The 19,522-nt window shown below is 38.4% G+C and overlaps 1 protein-coding gene and 1 long non-coding RNA gene across 15 annotated transcripts in view; both read left to right on the top strand.

Moving 5' to 3' along the window:
* Window positions 1–19,522, top strand: part of cdh13 (cadherin 13, H-cadherin (heart)) — a 333,542-nt gene that overhangs the window by 258,833 nt on the left and 55,187 nt on the right. For all 14 annotated transcript variants that reach the window (XM_040134174.1, XM_040134183.1, XM_040134177.1 and 11 more), the window contains 2 exons: window positions 2,636–2,818; window positions 2,917–3,170. In XM_040134174.1, the coding sequence (XP_039990108.1) occupies window positions 2,636–2,818; window positions 2,917–3,170 (437 nt within the window). The remainder of the gene's footprint in view (window positions 1–2,635; window positions 2,819–2,916; window positions 3,171–19,522) is intronic.
* LOC120793785 lies at window positions 10,204–10,869 on the top strand. The gene is made up of 3 exons (XR_005708040.1): window positions 10,204–10,295; window positions 10,425–10,543; window positions 10,665–10,869. It is a non-coding gene; the product is annotated as an uncharacterized LOC120793785 (long non-coding RNA).

The raw sequence follows: 19,522 nt of genomic DNA on the forward strand, positions 1-19,522 counted from the left end.
AGCCTCCTAATTTTCCCGATGCTTTTGTAACAGACTGCCACAGGTTTGCAGAACAAAAGGACCAGCAATGCACGTACCTCCTTCTTTAAAGAACACTGTTTCTATACTCTGTGCCCTAAATGACTTTGAATGGTTTAAAGTGTTTTTTTAAACAAGCTTTGGATGAATATAAAAGGGAGAAAAGAAAGGAAAGAGAAGAAATCAATGTTTGTCTCTCTTCAGATAAATGCATGGAGCCAGGCAGTGTAAGGCGGTAAGGGGGAAATCTGTGAAACAACAATACCGTGGGCTGACGGGAGACACGGTAATCTAGGCTGGACCAGCACTATCCTTAAACAGAGTGTTCTGTGTCTGAAAGATTACACTGTAAACTCTGACAAGATAATGGTCCTGACAAAACACACACACACACACTTCCAAAATTGCTTTGGCCTGCTGGAGCTTCTGCAAGGGTACCCCTGCTCACATTGTAGTCTATAGTGGGAGCCTTGCTAGCAAAATGCATCGATAGGAACCCGATTGAGCTCTGCTGTCAACAATGGGCAGAGAGGTGGGGGTTGATTGACACTGAAAAATAAATGAGATGCACTGCGAGGAATGAACAGTGGAGGAAAATAATAGTGTTTATTTTGTTACGTGTGCTGTTTGTCCACACATCCAAGTGTTTATAGTCCTGTGAATGAGTGTTTATGCAAATGTTTTTTCTCGGATTTAACTGCAGAATATCTGGCTGTTGAAGAACTGTTACATTTCTTTACATGCTTTGTTTGTTTCTTTCCAGCACTTTCTTCTGTCTTCTTAGCTGTAGCTTCTGAGTATTCATTCATTCTTTCATCCAACCTTTATTTATACAGGGTGGTCCTATAACAGGAGAGACACTCTCTTTTGCATGAGCACCCTATTTACATATGACAATTGAAAATAAAAATAAAACAAACAATAACAAACATCAAGGACCCTGTTTTAATTGCACAAACACAACGAGAAGTGCAAAGCATGCAGAATGCTCCATATGCACCAGCATTTTAGTTCATGCAGGTGCACCAAGGCAAAGTGCAAAAGATCTGCTTGATGGAAAACGTTTCACTTCAGTGTGATTTAGTCGAGGTAAACTCTGTGGACAGCTGTGCTTTATGGCACTGCGCTCTAGCATGATATTACTTAAATCTCAGGCTGCAGATTTATCAGTATATCATGTCCTGCTGCCTTCAGATGGCTGCTGGGAATAAATGAACTGAAGGGGAAGCTTTTCACGTGGAACAAAGTGGCTGTGGACAACAAATACTGTAAAAAATCTTGCATTCATTTATAGATAGATGCAGACTGATTTACCGATGTTCCTGCTTTATTCACAATAACCATTAATTTTTATACAGACTTAAATGCATCTACTGGTTGGAGAGTTCTTAATCACATAGTTTATTTACATTTTAAATATTATTTACAAAATACCAAGCAGATTGGCAAAGCGAATATCAAGGTCAGTAAGTTACCAAACGACCACCATGAAAATAGGATTAAAATTGAACTATAAAATTAAGACTAGGCATAGGGATAAAGTTATTGTGTAAAACAACAATAGTTCATCTAAATCAACAATAATGGATAGAAATGAGGAATAAAAACCAAGCTGTATGATGTAAATTTCACTCAAATCTGACCATAGCAGTTACAGGTGCAGTCATTGCTGGACTCGATTAAAAGTTGCAGTCTGTGTCATCTGAGTGGAGCAGATATTTAAAGGCCTTTTAAAAATCTCTACAAAGCTCTGTAGAACGTGACTATAAAGCATATACTATATGTTGGGACACTACAAGTACATCAGCCTTTTGTGAGGACCATTATTTGGTTTTGTTAGCATTTAATACCAGGTTCCAGATCAATAGTTGTTGAAAAATTAGAAATTCAGCTTGAAGATTGGATATTGCCAGTGATATTTAGAATATTTTACAGATGCAAAAATGTGTGTATCCTTGAAGTCTAACAAACATATATATCCTTCCTCATAAAACATTTGCAAAGCCTTTTTTTTTTTTAATGCTGCATTGTTTACATCCCTATTTGCTAGCTTGCAGTCTTTGCAGGCACATTTCCACACTTTGCGAGTTGCTGCCACCAGTGGAAGAGCAAGAAACCACTGGCAGGAATGTGCATCACATTGGCCCCATGCTAACGTGTGTGCACAATGCAAACAATACACAGACCCACTCATTGGTCCGTAGTACTAGTCAAGTAGTCAAAAACATCTACTACCACTTCTACTTTTTCACGACACTGCTTTTTCCTCTTGTGTCAGTCATATATGGAATGAGAATGAAACATTATTAATTTAGATAGGCACTGTTGCCTTAATTTTCACCACCTTAAAGCAGATTTGTACCTGTTCAACTCGATTATTTTCTCACGTCCTTCTATTGACTTATTATGCAATCGTTATGCCTGTAAAATTACTTTCACGTTCAGCCTGAACACACCTTTAAACTTAGTTAAATAAGCTCATAATAGAAAGTCTTCATCTGTGCCAACCTTTCTGTCTGAGTCCATTCTGATTTGTTCTGTTGTAGTCTCTAATTTCAGGTATCTTCAGTTGTTCTCTCTCACTAATGGTATTTTATCTGTCTTTCTCCTCTAACAGTTTGAGGCATCTGTGAACGAGGGCTCGACGGGGGTGGTGGTCAACCTGACAGTAGACGACAGAGACGATCCAGCCACAGAAGCGTGGAGAGCTATCTACTCTATAATTAACGGAGATCCTACACAGAGCTTTGAGATTCAAACCAACCCAGACAATAACGAGGGAATGCTGTCAGTTGTTAAGGTGAAGTATATGAGCCTTCCAAATGCATTCACAGTATATATCATACTCGATGACATAATCACCCTTCCGTTACCATGTCAATCATTTTCCCCATTTAGCCTCTGGACTACGAGGCCACAGCGTTCCACACGCTACTCATCAAAGTAGAGAATGAGGATCCTCTGGTTCCTGATGCTGGCTACGGCCCCAGCTCCACAGCCACCATCCATGTCACAGTCCTGGACGTCAACGAGGGCCCTGTCTTCTTCCCCGACCCCCTGACAGTAACCAGGATGGAAAACATCCCTGTGGGCAGCTTTGTGGCCTCGCTCAATGCCACAGATCCAGATATATTACAGATACAGAGCATCAGGTAAGAGTCGAAGTGAGACTAATTGAAATTGAGCTGCAAAATTGTGTTTGTCTTGTCTATAAGAAAATGAGATGAGAGAAAGCATGGGAGAGAGCTTGTTTGTGTTGTGTGATTGAACAATATCTGCTGTAGCTGCCGGCTCAGTATTGTCAGTGATGAGCTTTCTGATTTTTATTCAACTTCACTCTGTTCAGTCGAGCAGCATTAGAGTATTGTGTGCTAATGGGACTCTGAGCTGCACTTTTAAAATTTTCTTTTATATAAAGGCAGTTTTGTTATGTCTGCAAGGTTTGTATTGTTCTCACTGTCAGATGATGCTAACAAAGTGGCATGTAGCAAAGTCTTAAAGAACCACAGTTTTGGCTCGCCAGATCTTTCCTGCTGTCTTGACATCTCCATCTGTCACTTCTCACTTCTCATGTGTTTCTGAGCCCTCATCACTCCATCTTTTTATCTCCTCATTCTGGTTCCATTCCTACATTCTTCATTTCCACTGTTCCATTTGCCTTTTAGGCTAATTTATCTGTTTGTGTTGTGTGAACAGACGAAATATATTGCCTGGACAATCTGCAGTTTATTTACACCGGTCAAACCATTCACCCCAGTTGACTGAAAAGTCATAGTGGGGTAGCTCATTTTCTTTAACATTGTTACTGTAAAAGCCCTCAATCAAATATTACCATCATCATAACGGGAAGGCTATTAGTTTCACTATGTACTACGATAAAAATTATTCCTCCTGGTGCCAGAGCCCCATAGCATTTGCTGCACTTCCTTTTACAAGATAGAATTTAATTATACTCAATTAATTATAGTCAATTTAGATTGCTCTTTTTCTGCCCCCTTAGCATTATATATCTTGTAAAAATAGTGTTAAGTAAACACATGGGGGATAATAATGACCCAGGGAAATAAAACCCATCATATCGTGACTTTACTGCGCAAATCATTGATGCTGCTTTATGTGCTATAAAACATAGTTACTGTGACAGTATCAAATGCTACATAGCATGGAGTTGTTCCACTGAACATTGTGTACGAGTCAAGACCTGTGCCTGTAGAGCTTTGATAAGTGGTCCTCTGATATCACCAGTCAGATAACATGTCTCAGAGCACAAAGTTGTCTCAAAACCCATTCTGCTTGAATAACAGGGGAGTTTTTGTTTTGTTCTGTGGCCTTTTGTAAGGAAGATCAAGAAATTTGCTCTATTTAACACCGTGGATCACCTATCTAAGGTCCCGAAGCTTATTTTAAATCTATATCCAGTAGTTCCATGTGGTTGTTTTAAGTTTGGTGGTTGGTGTCTTTGCCTTCATTTATTTAACCTTGATAATTGTGTTAACATTGGATCATTTGATTTAAAATATATAACAAAGTATGCACATCAAAAGCAAACAGCGATATAATGTATAAAGAAAAAATCAATGAAAGCATAGATCAAATTAAACTAATGGCCACTGTTAAAGCACACTTCTGAAGTATGACCACAGTATCTGAAGTATGTACAGTTTTAGAAGGCTAGCACGTGTCTACACAGAGAGCGTTCAGCTGTGTTTTTAGTCCTCCTTCTCATGTACATCTGACAGATACGTAGTGACTCACATTTTACCTGTGCTATATACACTTAAATGCAACCCGAGGCTTCAAGTATATATTCTTCCATTTTACATGCATAACTACAGTGAATGGGCGTTGGACTCTGTGCGGCCAAAATCTGGGTGACCCGCTACCGTTTACTGTGCCTGAACGCCTCCTGTGTAGACACAGACAGAGCAGAGAAGCTGCTGCTGTTCTGTTAACGTACTGCTTGTGCTACGCCTCCTGTGTAGACGCACTGTTAGAGTAAGCAGCCATACCAGCAGCTCTGTGAGGCATTTCTTAGGCACAGAGGTGTTTTGAGCTGAATGCTAAAATCAGCATACTAATATGCTCACAATGACAATGCTAACATGCTGATGTATAGCAGATGTAATATTTACTATGTTTGCCATATTAGTTTAGCATATTAGCATGTTAACATTTGCTGATTAGCACTAAACATAAAGTACAGCAGAGGCTGATGAAATTGTCATTAGTTTGGCAGGTAAGTGGTCATAAAACAAAGTACTAGACAAATTAAAAGTTTGACCTGAGGGTGGCACTAGACCAAAGGTTAAGTTATTACAGTTCATCCTGAGGAGTAAATTCATTTGTGACCAATTTAATGCCAATCCATCTAATAATCGTTACAATAAATGTCAACCAGAGCCAGGGGATCATCAAAGTTGTTTGGATTCATCCTTTGGCCACTATGAATTTCTTTACCAAATTTCATGGCAGTCCATCCAGTAGATGCGGATATGTTAGTCTGGTTCAACATGGTGGACTGACTTGAACTGCCATCCATAGAGCCATGCTGCAAACATAGCTAAAAATCTTGTAGGCTTAAGAGATCTTAGATCTTGTAGCTTCATTCTAAATTGATATCATTGGAAGAGTCAATTGATATCACTTAAAATAGAACTGTATGGACAGGGATATAAAAGTTAAAAGCAACCTACTTCTTTTTATGTAAATACTGATTTCATGCATCAGACTATCCAGGAGTGAGGGGAGCCTCAGTCAAAGAGGTTTTCAACAAACCCAGTATGAGGGACAAAAAAGTTTAATATTATTTTTATTCATTCCACATTCAGTCTTGATTGCATCTTAGCTGCTTGTCCTTCAGTAACCCATTCTCCACATCATCTGCTGTTGAATAGCTCTCCAACAGAAAAGCTTCCCACTGATGCAAGACTCAGTTTCAGTGTTATGTTGTCAATGAACAACAGCAAAACAGCATGATTTTCTGTATGACCCGTTCAGGTTGATTTTTAAGCTATAATGATCACTTAAAAGTGTTCATTCTAAAGACTTTGGTGATGTTTCACCTATCTATAGCCACAGAGGGCTCTGTATTTTTGACATCTTCGTTGCATCTTTGACTCATCTTCCAAGTCATAGATCTGCATCTTTCTAACTTTATCCCTCCTGCTCTGCTCCCATCTCTGTGTTTATTTCTTGCCCTCTGCGTGTGTTGTCATTTAATACTGTGACATTTTGCCAGTAACAGTGAGTTTGAAGTGTCAGAACTCTATCATAACTGGCAGACGGGTTGAGGATATTGTTGACAGGCAGTTGCAGAGTTGAAAAATTGAGAGGTAACGTTCACAGAGTGAAGTAACAAAAAACAGAGGAGATCAGTTCCTTCCTCTCTCCTCCCTTGCCTGTCTCTGCACAACTGTGCAGCTAGGTGTGTGTGTGTGTGTGTGTGTGTGTGTGTGTGTGTGTGTGTGTGTGTGTGTGTGTGTGTGTGTGTGTGTGTGTGTGTGTGTGTGTGTGTGTCTGTCTGTGTCTGTGTCTGTCTGTCTGTCTGTCTGTCTGTCTGTCTAAGTGTGTCTGCCTCCTGGGATGCATACGTCAAATGCATTTGACATGGAACACAATCAGTCTGACTTGCAGGTCAGAGTCAGTAGCACTCAGTGTCCAGCACAAACACATGCCCGATATTTATGTATATTTGTGAGAACTGCATTAATTCTTTAACCATAAACCTATGGACAAGTTTGTTAACATAGGGGGAAAATAATGCACATAAAGAGACTCATGCCTACTTTATATTTTCCATATCCGTCTGGTCTGTGCAGTCTATGTATAAATTAAACAGCTGCTAAATTTGTTTAAGCAACTCCGTTTTTGCATTGCATTGGGTAGCTAAGCACACCTAGGATACTCCTGTGAATTATATTAATTGCAGCGGTCATCCATGTTCTTAAATCTGTGCAAACCAGCCATGTGTGACATTTCTGGACAGCAGCTTGACTCAAAAGCAGCTCAAGTCGGATCCCACTCAGACAGGATTAAAATTTGTCATGCTGCTTTAACTAAATTCATCATTGCAGGTGGCATTTTAGCCAGCACCAAATTATAGGAGGCAGTTCATCATATATTCTGCAGAAAAACCACTTGTCCCTTGTCACCAGCTGAGCTGATTAAAGTCCATAAAAGGAAACTCAAGTGTTCATGAACATAGACTAAGTCCATACTACTGTACATACTGATTGTATACAGTATATACTATACACTAATTGTAATCTTTGCAGGTAGTATAGAAAAAACAAAATACTTAACTGTTTTATATTAACAGGAAAAGATATGATACATGTACTGATGCATGTCAGTCGCTTTGTGAGTTTGGAGTGTCAAAGCCAATAAATGTCACAAATAGACACCAAAATGTTCTTTCAAGGATTTCATAATTATTTTTTATTTTGCTGAGGCATTCATAAAAGCTTTTTCACCACCATCCACAATCAATTTTTAATATTTTCCATGTGGGAGCAGCTCAATCATATCTGTTGCGCATTACCGTGCGGGAGAAAAGTGTCCATCAGAAATCAAGCATTTTAGTATTCATACTGACTTTTTTGAGCATACTTTATTTTTTTCACTTTTCCAGTGTGAACACACTACATACTCCAAACCTGCTTAGGACATCCTGACTTTAAAAGCCCTTCACACTTATTGTTCGCCCCCTTTGGTTGTTTCAGTTATTTTGCTGATTAGACCTCCTCTCAGTACTGACATCCTCACTTTTTTCCCCACCTATTGTGGTGAGACAAACTTAAAACCTTCATCTTTCTTACTGGTACGTTTCACCAAATTACACAGTTTAACATTATTGATGAACACTTGCAATTTTAAAGTCACCCAACATCCCCTATAGAAATATATTCAGTGAGCACAACAGGTAGAGTCCTATTTCACTCAGTCAACATTAAGGTGTATAGGTTGCATTCAGAATATAGAATAATGTTATAGGATTAGGGCTTTTTCATGTGAGACATTCTGACATGTCATAGAAGCACGGGTGTAATTAATAACACGTGTGTGTGTGTGTGTGTGTGTGTGTCTGTGTCTGTGTCTCTGTGTGTGTGAACTACTACGGTCTGCTATAAACAAGTAAACACAGGTAACAGGTGACCATGGTAACAAAATTATACTTAAAATACATAATAGATAGAAAGTTATCAATTGCATAAATAACAAATGAACAAGTTGTCTTTAAATTGAGTGATTGTCCGTCATTTCTCAGATAAAATAGCTTAATAGAATAGAATATTATGACGTCATGATACTGATGGCCTGTTATGATATTATGAAGCGGTCAGCTGATCAGTTTGCATTCAGCTGAAAACACTTCACTACCTACAGACCAGAGTTAGTTGAAGAAGTTACACTGAAGAAGTTGCACATTTGGAGAAACATTTGTTGCAGCGGAATGTCTTCAAGTACTCATTCAGCCACCTGTTTGACAGCCGATTAAACTGGTAAGGAAAACTCAACACACACACACACACACACACACACACACACACACACACACACACACACACACACACACACACACACACACACACACAAACACATTGATGATTTACTAAGTACATTTACTAAAGCAGTACATAGGATGCTTATGTATCTAAATATTATCCTACTTTTTATGTTGACTCGACTACATTCCAGAGACATGTTTACTCCACTACATTGTTTTGACAGTAGAAAATATTATTTAGCAGGTTAAGAGTTTGAAAAACTGCTCTAAATTTTGATACTTTATGTACATTTTTCTGATAATACATACCTACTACATGATATTTTCAACGCAAGACTTTTATTTGTAACTGAGTATTTTTACACTGCGGTATTGCTTCTTTTACTTAAGAAAATTATCTGAATGCTGAAGACCAATGTAGCATTTGATCATATTTTTTCCCATTCAGTGTATTTTGGTCTTCTCATTCTTTTGGAATACCATTCATTGACATGATCCCATATTCAATATCTGACATGATAATCTTCTTCATGTGGTCGTAGAATGATAATGCTTCAGCTACATTTGTGCATGTTGTGTTGACTGAATGAGCCCCGCTGACTCCAGTTCTTAACATTCACATGTTCTCCTTCTCTCTTCATGTACTGCTTCTCTGTTTGCAATCATAGGTGAAAAGAAGAAACCAGAGAGCTCTTAGGTGCTTCAGAGCGACATATTTTGCAGCAGCACAAGTTTCTACCTCATTACGGATTTCATAGGAGAAGGGTGGTTTTGCAAAATTGCCAAGCGTGTGAATTTAATCAAATCACAGAACGTCGAACACAAGATCATAAAAACTGAGGATACCTTTGAAAGAGATGTAGTTTATTTAATTTGTTTTTATAATTACATTTTTTCACATTCATGTTCATTAAATGAACTGCTGATATCGTGCTATGTCAATTTCTATTTTCTCCACAGATCAAAATGTTCGAAGTAGTGAGCCTTGTGGACCCAGTCAAGAAGAATGTGGTTCAGTTCTTTGAGAACTTTGACCACAAAAGACATACCTGTCTAGTGTTTGAAATGCTGGACCGCAGTCTTTTTCAGCTGCTCAGAGAGTGAGACTGAAAGCCAGTGTCTCTCATTAAGATACGGCCAACAACACACCAGGTAGGGACTATGTGGCTTTGATCAATCTATCAACAAGTAATGGCAATATACTCAGCCAGCTGAGAAAGAAGTTACATACTCATAGTGACATGATCTGTTAAGCCTGCACCCTGGTCAATGGTATCTTTAACAGTCAACATTGTGTCCTATGTCTTTGCAGTTGCTGAAGGCCTTTGACGCCCTGAAGGGTATTGGTGTTGCTCACTCGGACCTGAAGCCAGACAATATATTGCTGGCAAACCACACGAGTGAGCCCTTCAGAGTAAAACTTACAAATTTTTGCATGTCCTTCACTACCCAAGTAGAGACACGTCAGATGTCAATTCAGCCTCTGGGTTACAGGTAGGTTCAATCTGCAAAGCTACTCTTTTAACATGCTTGAAGTTGTGTGTTTATGCTGTAAATGATTTAGAGGATGCTGTGTCAATATTCAGTACACGTGCTGAATTTGGCAATGTACTTAATAGCTTTTGTGATTTTTGTACGCTACACACAGGGCACCTGAAATCAACCTGGGCCTCCCTATCTCTGAGGCTATAGACATGTGGGGTCTGGCTGCATGCTCGGGTTCTCATACCTTGGCAAACACGCATTTGCAAGAGACTGCAAGTACGTGCCAGTAAGTAACCAAATATATCTAGATTCACATGCATAGACTGTTACATTCTGCCCCACACACATATGCAGACCCAACAGGGGATTTGTTGTAGGATGTCGGCTGATGTGATTCTTCATATTCTCTCTCCAGATGAGAGGCGTTGCAGATGTTTTTGGCTGGCCATCTGACCACCTCCTGCGTGCTGGAAAACACAACCACAAACTTTTCAAAGTGAACCAGCACTACAATACCCAAGATGTTAGATGAAGGTATTTTAACCTTGTTCAGTTGTTCACAATTGTGTTTTATCTCCCAATTAGACAACAAATCTTTTAAAATGTTTAACACATTAAGGAAGAAGTATCTCACCTGCATGCTTTGTTCCTGTAGACCCGGAGGGAATACTAGCTTGGCACTTGAACCAAGCCCAAAACATGGAAGAGTGCCTTTATAAGTCAGGATGACCTGATAATATGACCTGGATGACTGAGAATCATCACAGACATCGTTTTCTTTGTTCTTCCTGGTAAATTATTTCAAAGTAAATTTGAATTTTTTAACTGATTTCCATAAATAACAAATTCACTTGAACTTCTTCTTTTGTGTGCTTTGTAGATGACACCATGATTGTTTGATTAATTCAGTTATATCACAGATTCTGAAACACACAAATAATTGATTAATTGTTTGGTCAATAAAATGAAATAGTGGACATGGTCATTCTAATTTCCTGAAGTGCAAAGTGACAGTTTGTTTTGTTTAACCAACAATCCAAAACCCAAAGATACGCATTTTTTAAATAACATTAAACAAAAAAGAAAAGAAAATGCTCACATATATTATGTGATAATTTGTCATTTGATGTTCATCGACTAATCGTTGGTCCGATTTGTTTACAATATTTACTCAACTACACAATTCTTTATACCTTGAAAATTCTACATGAAATCAATTATTTGGAAGGATGAGATACCTTCAGTCTGTCCATCAGGCTGTCCCTTCGCTCAAAATATTTCGACAACTATTCGTCTGTTTTCCATTAAATTTGCTGTGAAATTCATGTCCCTAAAGAGGATGAATCTTTATTTCTTAGTAACTATGAAACCTTTTCTTAAACAACATCATGTAAAATTTTCCCATTTAATGCAAGACTTTTTAAATTCTAATGGGTTAATGATAATCTAGAAATTTCCGTTTGTTTCCCAAACACTGAAGATGTTTTACATTGTCATTTTAAGCAGCTAAATTTTATGCTTGTCCCCTGCAATGTGTCCATCATATTTCTTGATCACTTTTGACCTCCCCTAATTTCTTTATTTAAGTACTTTTCATTTTTATATTTTCTCATGTCATTGTTTAAATAATAATATTACCAAAAGGTATTTACAGCGTTCTTAAAATCAAATGTGCTAAATTGTTACACAAAATATAGAAATTAAGGGAAAAATACAGGAATAAACTAAGAACGACTATTAATAGAACAAGTCATACTTAACATCTAAAAATGCAAGTAGGCTCATTCATAAATAAATAATTATTTGTTTTTGTTATTAAAATAAATGAGGATTGGGAAAAAAAATAAGATGAACCTGTTTTGAGTGTGAATGGATGATGCTGGTCTAGCAGACCTATGAAACGTAAAGTCTGCACATAAGGCAACAAAAAGAATCATGACTAAAATGTCAGTTGTAATTAAAGGTCATTTACTAATGATAGATTTTTGCTTTATTTTTAGCAGTGTTATTAAAATATGCAAAAATTGTCCCAATTTTTTTTTTTTTTTTTTTTTTTTCAAATAAGGGAAAACAAATGAATCCTCCCCAAAGCAGCCGTGCAATCTTTTCCTGCTCCGTTTTGAATGAGGAATTTGACTTCCTTCCTTACCTTGACTTCTTGTTCAAGGTAAATGTAGTAAAAAATTAAGGTACCAATGTATCATCTTAAAACCTTAGCAAGTGTAATTTATCGTCATCACTGGCTTCATTTGTGACATGAGGCTTTGTTTATAATATTGTTTTTGTATTTCCATGAAATAAAACAACGTGTAACAGAAAAAAGGAAGTTGTATTTACAGTTCAAGTTGGTTTTCATTGGATTCTACGTTTAGTGCCTAGTTAAAGTTAGTAAGTAAGTAAGCTGTTGTAGTAAGTCAACAGAATTGTCTCTTTAGGTTCTTTTGGGCCTTTCCTCATATACAGTACATAGATAACTTAATTAGCTGGATAGGTCTGTCGACTAACCGGCACTTGCACACAGGGCCATAGCTACCATTGAGGACACCAGGGACACGTCCTTGGTGATACTTCTGGCAGTTTTGGAAGGTTCATCCTGTTGTTTATGGATACTATACATTGCCATAATAATTGGAAACCTATCAGCGACTGAATACCAGATTTTGACATTTAATCACTACTGAATATCGTTTTATCTCATCTCAATAGTAAATTATTGGTTCTGATTATGTGTCTTGTAACGTAGAGGTTAACTACCCGCCTCTTATGCTCATAGCTAGAAACAGAGACAGGTGATAATACAGATTATCCAGGATCACCAATGTTAGTTTTATTGTAGCAAGTAACCGAAAGAGAGACAGACACCTCAGGACAACAGTTAGCGATATGGAGGTTGGCTGCTAGCCAATTTCTAAACTTTTTTTTCTACCGTGCAAACTCTGAAATAATTAACTTCAATACAACACACAACATGCTGACAACCATATTGTTATGTAAGTGTTGTTTGAGTAATACAAGGTCTTGGTGTTGACCTCAAACCTGCCTCTTGTCAGTCCACTTTCTGTCCGCCTCTTTTGCCTCTGTTGTGTCTTTTTACCGGAAGGTGTGCGCGCACATATACACACATTTCTTTGTGGCAATCCACTAAGCTTAGTACAATTATTGTTTCCTCCACCCGCCCAAGTGTTCTAATTAAACACAAAAGTATGAGCTTGAACCTGTATCGATCAATGATAATTTTTTGAGGGGTCAAATTTCCCTCTTTTGTACATTGGGGGGACATGTCACCCAGTCCGCCGTGGCAATAACGTCCATGATTATTGCTGTATTCCATTAACTGTGAATCTGTCAGTTCCAGGGCCCATATTTTGTGCTTCCTGGTGTACTGTTACTACTTGGACACATAAATGTTCATTTTAATGAAATTAACGTTTGAGAAAAATTTTACTTTCACTAAAAAACTGATTTTATTTGTGAGAGAAATAGGAATAAACGGAGAACATTTATTTAAAACCAGACTGACAAAGACCAAAAAAAGTTGTATTACCATTTTAAATTTTTAAAGCAGCTGGATTCATTGGATAACATTTACTCTTTTGTATGCCAGGTTTGTCACCAGAGAATGAACTCCAGTACAGATAAAGTGATTGGGATTTTAACATTCCTGAATGGAACAGACATCATTACTAGTTGCACCTGTGCCAAAAATGTCTGCCATGACCACAAGGCTATTGTCAAAAGACAAAAGGTCAGTAAGCCAATGTGACAGTGAGCCACCATGCACAATCCCACAACCCTGAAACCTAAGCAGCTAAATGGAATTCAGCTATCATTCATTTTATTCTTTACATCTGTGCTTCTCCTACTGTGGCATATCAAAGTGTCTTATGCGAAAAAGGTCTACTGTCAAGGAGTTAGCAACATGATAGCAGGTATATAACAGGTAATAATGGACAGGTAACGTACCGTCAATGGCTCAAATGCTAAGGACAAAATCTTAGACGATCTGAGAATAGTCTGGAGTAACTTTTGTCTGAATATTTTTGAAACACTACTTAGCTGATGCAGCACAAGTCTGCACGCAGGTGGTGATGACAGCAGCAGTCGGTTGACATATAGTTGCAAGAAGCTCACTGAAGACATCTAGAAGGCAGGTACAGGATAGAAAAAGGGAGAAAGAAGTGGAAGAGGAGTCTTTATGACACATTGTCCATTAACAGTAAAGGTACCTAATGGGGTATTAATCACTGCAGTTTCGGTCTTCATACATGTTCTACACAGGATGACAGAATTAAGATCAAGCCTTAAGACAACTCACCACCTCCATGAACATTAATTGAAATGTTAATTAGATGTCTAATCACTCAAATTATGACAATAATTGATTCTATTTGAAGTTGGAGACTGCAGGAATATGCCTCAAAAAGCTGTAGTAAGAAGGAACAGGCTGCGCTGTGACTGGTTCTCATTAGCCTAGTTTCTAGCCCACAGCCAAGTAAAACCAAACAGGGTTAGTGAGGGCTATCTCATTATCCAGCTTATTAGATAGCTTTCCTTTGCCTATTTTTTTTTTCTTAATGTTGTGGAGAAACAGGTTATTTGCCTGCAAGGGTGTAACAGTTCAGCCAATAAATAAATGAGATCTGTTACACGTTGACCACAAACACTTTGAAGTAGCCCAGACTGATGAGCCCCAAACGTTCTCACAGTTGTTAATTATCTCATCACTTTTCTTCTTTCCTTTCATGATGTTTTATGATGTGAAGGGGAAAATTTTCTGGAGGAAATGTGATGAAATCCTAATGATAAAAGAAATTTTCCGCAAAATATCTACCATTCAGATGACTCACATGATGCAACTATTAATAGAGCTTCTTTTTTAAATGTTGAATAGCATTAATTAAAACAGTGCTCAGGGCAAATGAGTTGTGATTTTAATTTACTTTATTTAGCACAGTGGTGAAAAGAATGATTAAAAACAAAAACAGGGCCATTTGCCCTTTCTCATGCATCACTCTATTCAGCTCTTTCCCTCAAACTAACCCTAGATAGTCCCTGCTCCCTTTCATTTTCAGTTACATAATTACAGCAAATAAGAGTTGTTTTAATCCTTTTCAGTATTGAGGCCAAACTATTAGGCTCTGGAGGGATTTGACTCATGTTTCTGCTGAAGAAGTTTTCTAGCCCTCTTTACTGGTTTAGGGCTTTAGTCAAGCTGAATGGTTTTTATGAGAATTCTGAGGAAGAACGTTGACATACAATGACAGGGTGGATGGGAGACAGGGAAAAGTTGGACTTATTTTTGACAAAAGTTTATCTCTGGTAAACCTCCGACTACAGAAGTGTTTTGCTTGGTACGCGAGCAATTGACATTGAGAAAATGTATTGCTCTTCAGGGTAGATTTCCATCCTGAAATGTAGAAGAAAGTTCAGTCAGAAAGTTAACTCTGATATTCTTCAAATCCTATGTTAAACTTGACTCGTCATGCTGCTCCGATGCCAATCCAGTAGGCTGTGAAGAGGGGAGGAAATAATTTGAAGTGTCATTAAGAAAGTTTGGCTAATTTAATTAGGTCTCATTTCCAGCGACAGGCCTCTCATCAGTTGTCGAATAACTATTTACACTGAAGTAATTGATGCTTGATGGGAAAAGGAGACTGTGTTTTCAGGAGATAGTGAAGAACATCAAATGCACTCAGCCATAGTTGAACACTGTGCAGCAGTGTATAATGTCTCTGCAGAGTTGATACTAACATTAGCAAGACAAGAAAATTATGTTTTTCTTTTTCTTTTGTTTTCTTGTTATTTTTTCTTGTCTAGCAAGTGTGGTTGGTGTGTTTTTCTTTCAAGAAATTAAAGTAAATGCAGCTTTTGTCCACTGACACCAAACAACAGGTCGAAACAAACCAGATGTTTCCAAAGATTTTCTACCACATGGAGTGGCTGCAGAGAGATAAAATAGGTGCCTTGAACAACAGTTTGATTGAAAAGGTCAGTTTGATTTGAAAATCTGAAGGATGAGAAACAATAAATGGCAATAAATAAAAATAAAGCCATTACCGGTGTGTTTCTGTATATGTCAACACATAGCACCAGATGTCCCAGTGTTTCCAACGATCAGATGTCTCCAGATTTACCTGCCTCTCGACTATGACTTCTCCATCTCCTGAAAATACATTTAAGTTGTTTTCCTCTCCTTGCTTTTGAAAATACAGAGCATCTCAAACAGTTGGGTCATCCATTATTCAGTAGCTACCTGTCTTCTTTCACTTTTCACTCTGGTCATATTCCAGTTAAAAGAGATGGCACTTAAAAGAGGAGGGATGGGGAGCTGGAATGTCAGGCATGAAAACTGGCAAGTAGCTTTGAGGAGCGAGGTAAGGGAAGAGATGAGGGGAAGGAGAGAGTGTGAGACAGATCGGCCAGACTGATTGCGAGAATGACTGAGTGTGTGTGTGTGTGTGTGTGTGTGTGTGTGTGTGTGTGTGTGTGTGTGTGTGTGTGTGTGTGTGTGTGTGTGTGAAAGAGAGAGGTGTCAAATGCTACTAAGGCTGAACTGCGAGAGGTCAGACAGTGTGATCACCTTCACATCAGCCTGAAATTGTTGCTGTCTGAGCAGGATAGCCAACACAGGAAGGAGAGAGATAGAAAAGACATGAGAGAAAGATGACAGCATGACATACCAAGAAAGCAAACTGGGGAGGATGTAATGCAGTGAGTAGTAATTCACTCACTGACTTTCACAAGAATTTAATAATACTAGCGGATTGACATTGAGGATTTGAATGGCTGCGAATGTGTCCAGCGAGATATGCATGAAAGTAAAGTAAAGAGAAAATCAATAATGAACTCTAACTAATTCCAAAAGTTAGGCCAAGGTTCAAAGTGGCCATGCACGCACAACTGAAGACGCAGTAACTGGGTCATCCACACAACGTATTCGATTCTGTGTGTAGGCTTAATCATCAGAAGTGAACAGTAATAAGTGTGCAAAAAGCTCTAGTGGACATTTAAACAGTTCTTCAGTCGGCAGTAACAATCTATGCAACAATCTCATATGCTATAAACAATCCCCATTTTTCCCCTTCATTCATTCACCATTTGATAACTGCATGTATAGATTATAGTTAGTAGCCTAGATCAATCTACATACCAATAAATAAGCTTTTCTAAAACAGTGTTAGAAATTGGAAATGAATAATTGTATAACTTTATAGGCTATTATAGGATATTTTTGTGGTAATTAGGGTGAATGTTTCTGTGTATGCTGCATTTCTCTTCTTCTTATCACTCCATGTCAGTCCACGACAACAATTTACTGATTTTTATTGAAAGTAGCTCATCAGTACACAGAGTAACCAATCCGTCATCATGACTTTCAGCATTCAGCAGTAATTGAAATCTTTGAAAGACCAGATTTCAGTTTCTATTAGGTTTTGTTTTTATTGCTCAGCCATACTATTTGTTGTACATCTGTTATTTTCAAACTCGTATCCAGGCTCATTTGTGGGTTGGGAGGATAAAGAGCTTGAGATCATGTCTCAACCAAGATTTATGTGATTTGTGAAGAGGCATGAGAACCTACAAACAGACAAATAGCATGCATGCTGTCATAACTTCACTTTCTCGTGTGCACACAAAAATCCTGGGAACCCCTGGGCTAAGCCATTTGTTGATTTGACAAGGTAAAGGAGCCCCAAGAGCTCTCAGTCCAATGAGTTCAGTCTATCATTGTATTTATTCAACCAACATTCGTGCTGAACTAAATATTAAAGAAAAATAAAAGTTCTGAATAAAAACAAACACATCATACCAGGCTATTTAAGGGTCCTCACCAAACTGGGGTCATGAGTAGTAAATTCCACTGTTCCACCCACAGTGCACAAAAGATACTAGCTAAACATGATGAAGGACTCACTTGTAAGCTGTCAGAAAAGACTGCATTCCTGCAACTAATGGCATGTATTACCTGCAAGTACTGGTGATCTCGACCACACTTTAAATCAATGGTTTTTAACTTTTAAATTTGCCCTTTCATTTAGCCCTGTCATTTATTTTGGTAAAGTGCACCGGCACATCTTTTTCATGCCATGGCTCAAGCTCAACATTAAAAAAAAAAAAAGGGGGAGCACGTATACTGGAGAAGGTGCTTCTGACATCATTGTTTGCAATGCACAGGCATCAATAAGGTAAATCAATCGCGTCATAATGAAACAGCTTTAAGGAGGCGGACAGTCTGAAGTTTGAACCAATTCTCAGTACCTGTCCTTTGTCATCAGAAGCTGTAAAACTGATATAACCGCAATTTACCGACATTTATAACCTTAACATAGTTTTAAGTAGGGAAGAATGTGAATCTCAGTAATGAGCATTGTGGGGGGGGGGGGTTTATTGTGTGCCTTTATGTGAGCTGTGTTATCTTGCACAGTGAGATGTTAAAATAGGTTATTCTATTTTTCTGCAGATACTCTACGCAACTGCCACCCAGTGTGGGACAGGGCTACGTTGCTACTGTATTGTTTTTAGGCAGCAATGCATTATCTCAAAGAAGGAGATGAGCTGTCTTAGAGAAACTTTTCAAGGACATGTGTTGCAGCTTTTTATTTTAATGTCACTGTGCAGAGCGAGCATTGCAGAGCATTTTCTGCTCTCTCCCTTCCCTCTATCCTCCTGGGATGTGAAGGGGCTGATTACAGGCTAATCAGATGTTTAGATTTGTGTCTCATTTCAAGCAGCTGAGTAAAGGCGTGCCAAACGCGTGGTAAAGGAAAAAAGAGAGAGAGAGAGAGATTGGGGTACGGGCTTTAGTCATATAGTCAGTGTGCCAGGAAATAATTAAAACAACCCTGAAAGATGCTAAGAGGAACAGGGAGACAGGGATGTGATTCTGTGAAGCAGGAGTAAATAGCTTTTCTTCCTGTTAATTACAGGGCTATGGTTTCCAACTGATTCAAAGATGTGCTATTTTTCACATTAAATTGATAATAAGTTTTTTGTTCTGTGTTGTTACTCAAGCTTGCTAATTTAAGAAAATTATGTTACACTAAATGAGAACGACCCACTGGTGTCACTCTGTGTGTGTGTGTGTGTGTGTGTGTGTGTGTGTGTGTGTGTGCGTGCGTGCGTGCGTGCGTGTGTGTGTGGATACACTCTTGTAAACGGTAGCTGGTGTGCCTTCTCTGTGCACTCGTGTCAAAGGAGTGTCCTTGCATACCCCTCTCTGTTTGGGCCAGATATTGACAATGCAAGCCTATTATTTTCATCTTTGATTTTCAGGCCCCCATCTCTCTGCGCCCGCTCCACTGTTGCTGTTAAGTCGACACAGTGGGTCTTTGTTTAGTGTACTCAGTAGAGCGTTTGCAGTTGTCGAGTGGAGTTGGCAGACAGTCTCATCTACACTTTACCTGACTCATGGCAAAGAATTGTCAACGGGCTGTAAAGAGCAAAGAGAGCCTCTGAGGCTTTTTGAGGCTGTGTAAACGGTAAATTAAACGCAGGTTGAATCCATTTTTAGTC

This window comes from Xiphias gladius, chromosome 8 (assembly GCF_016859285.1).
Source record: "Xiphias gladius isolate SHS-SW01 ecotype Sanya breed wild chromosome 8, ASM1685928v1, whole genome shotgun sequence".
Taxonomy (NCBI): Eukaryota; Metazoa; Chordata; class Actinopteri; order Istiophoriformes; family Xiphiidae; genus Xiphias; species Xiphias gladius.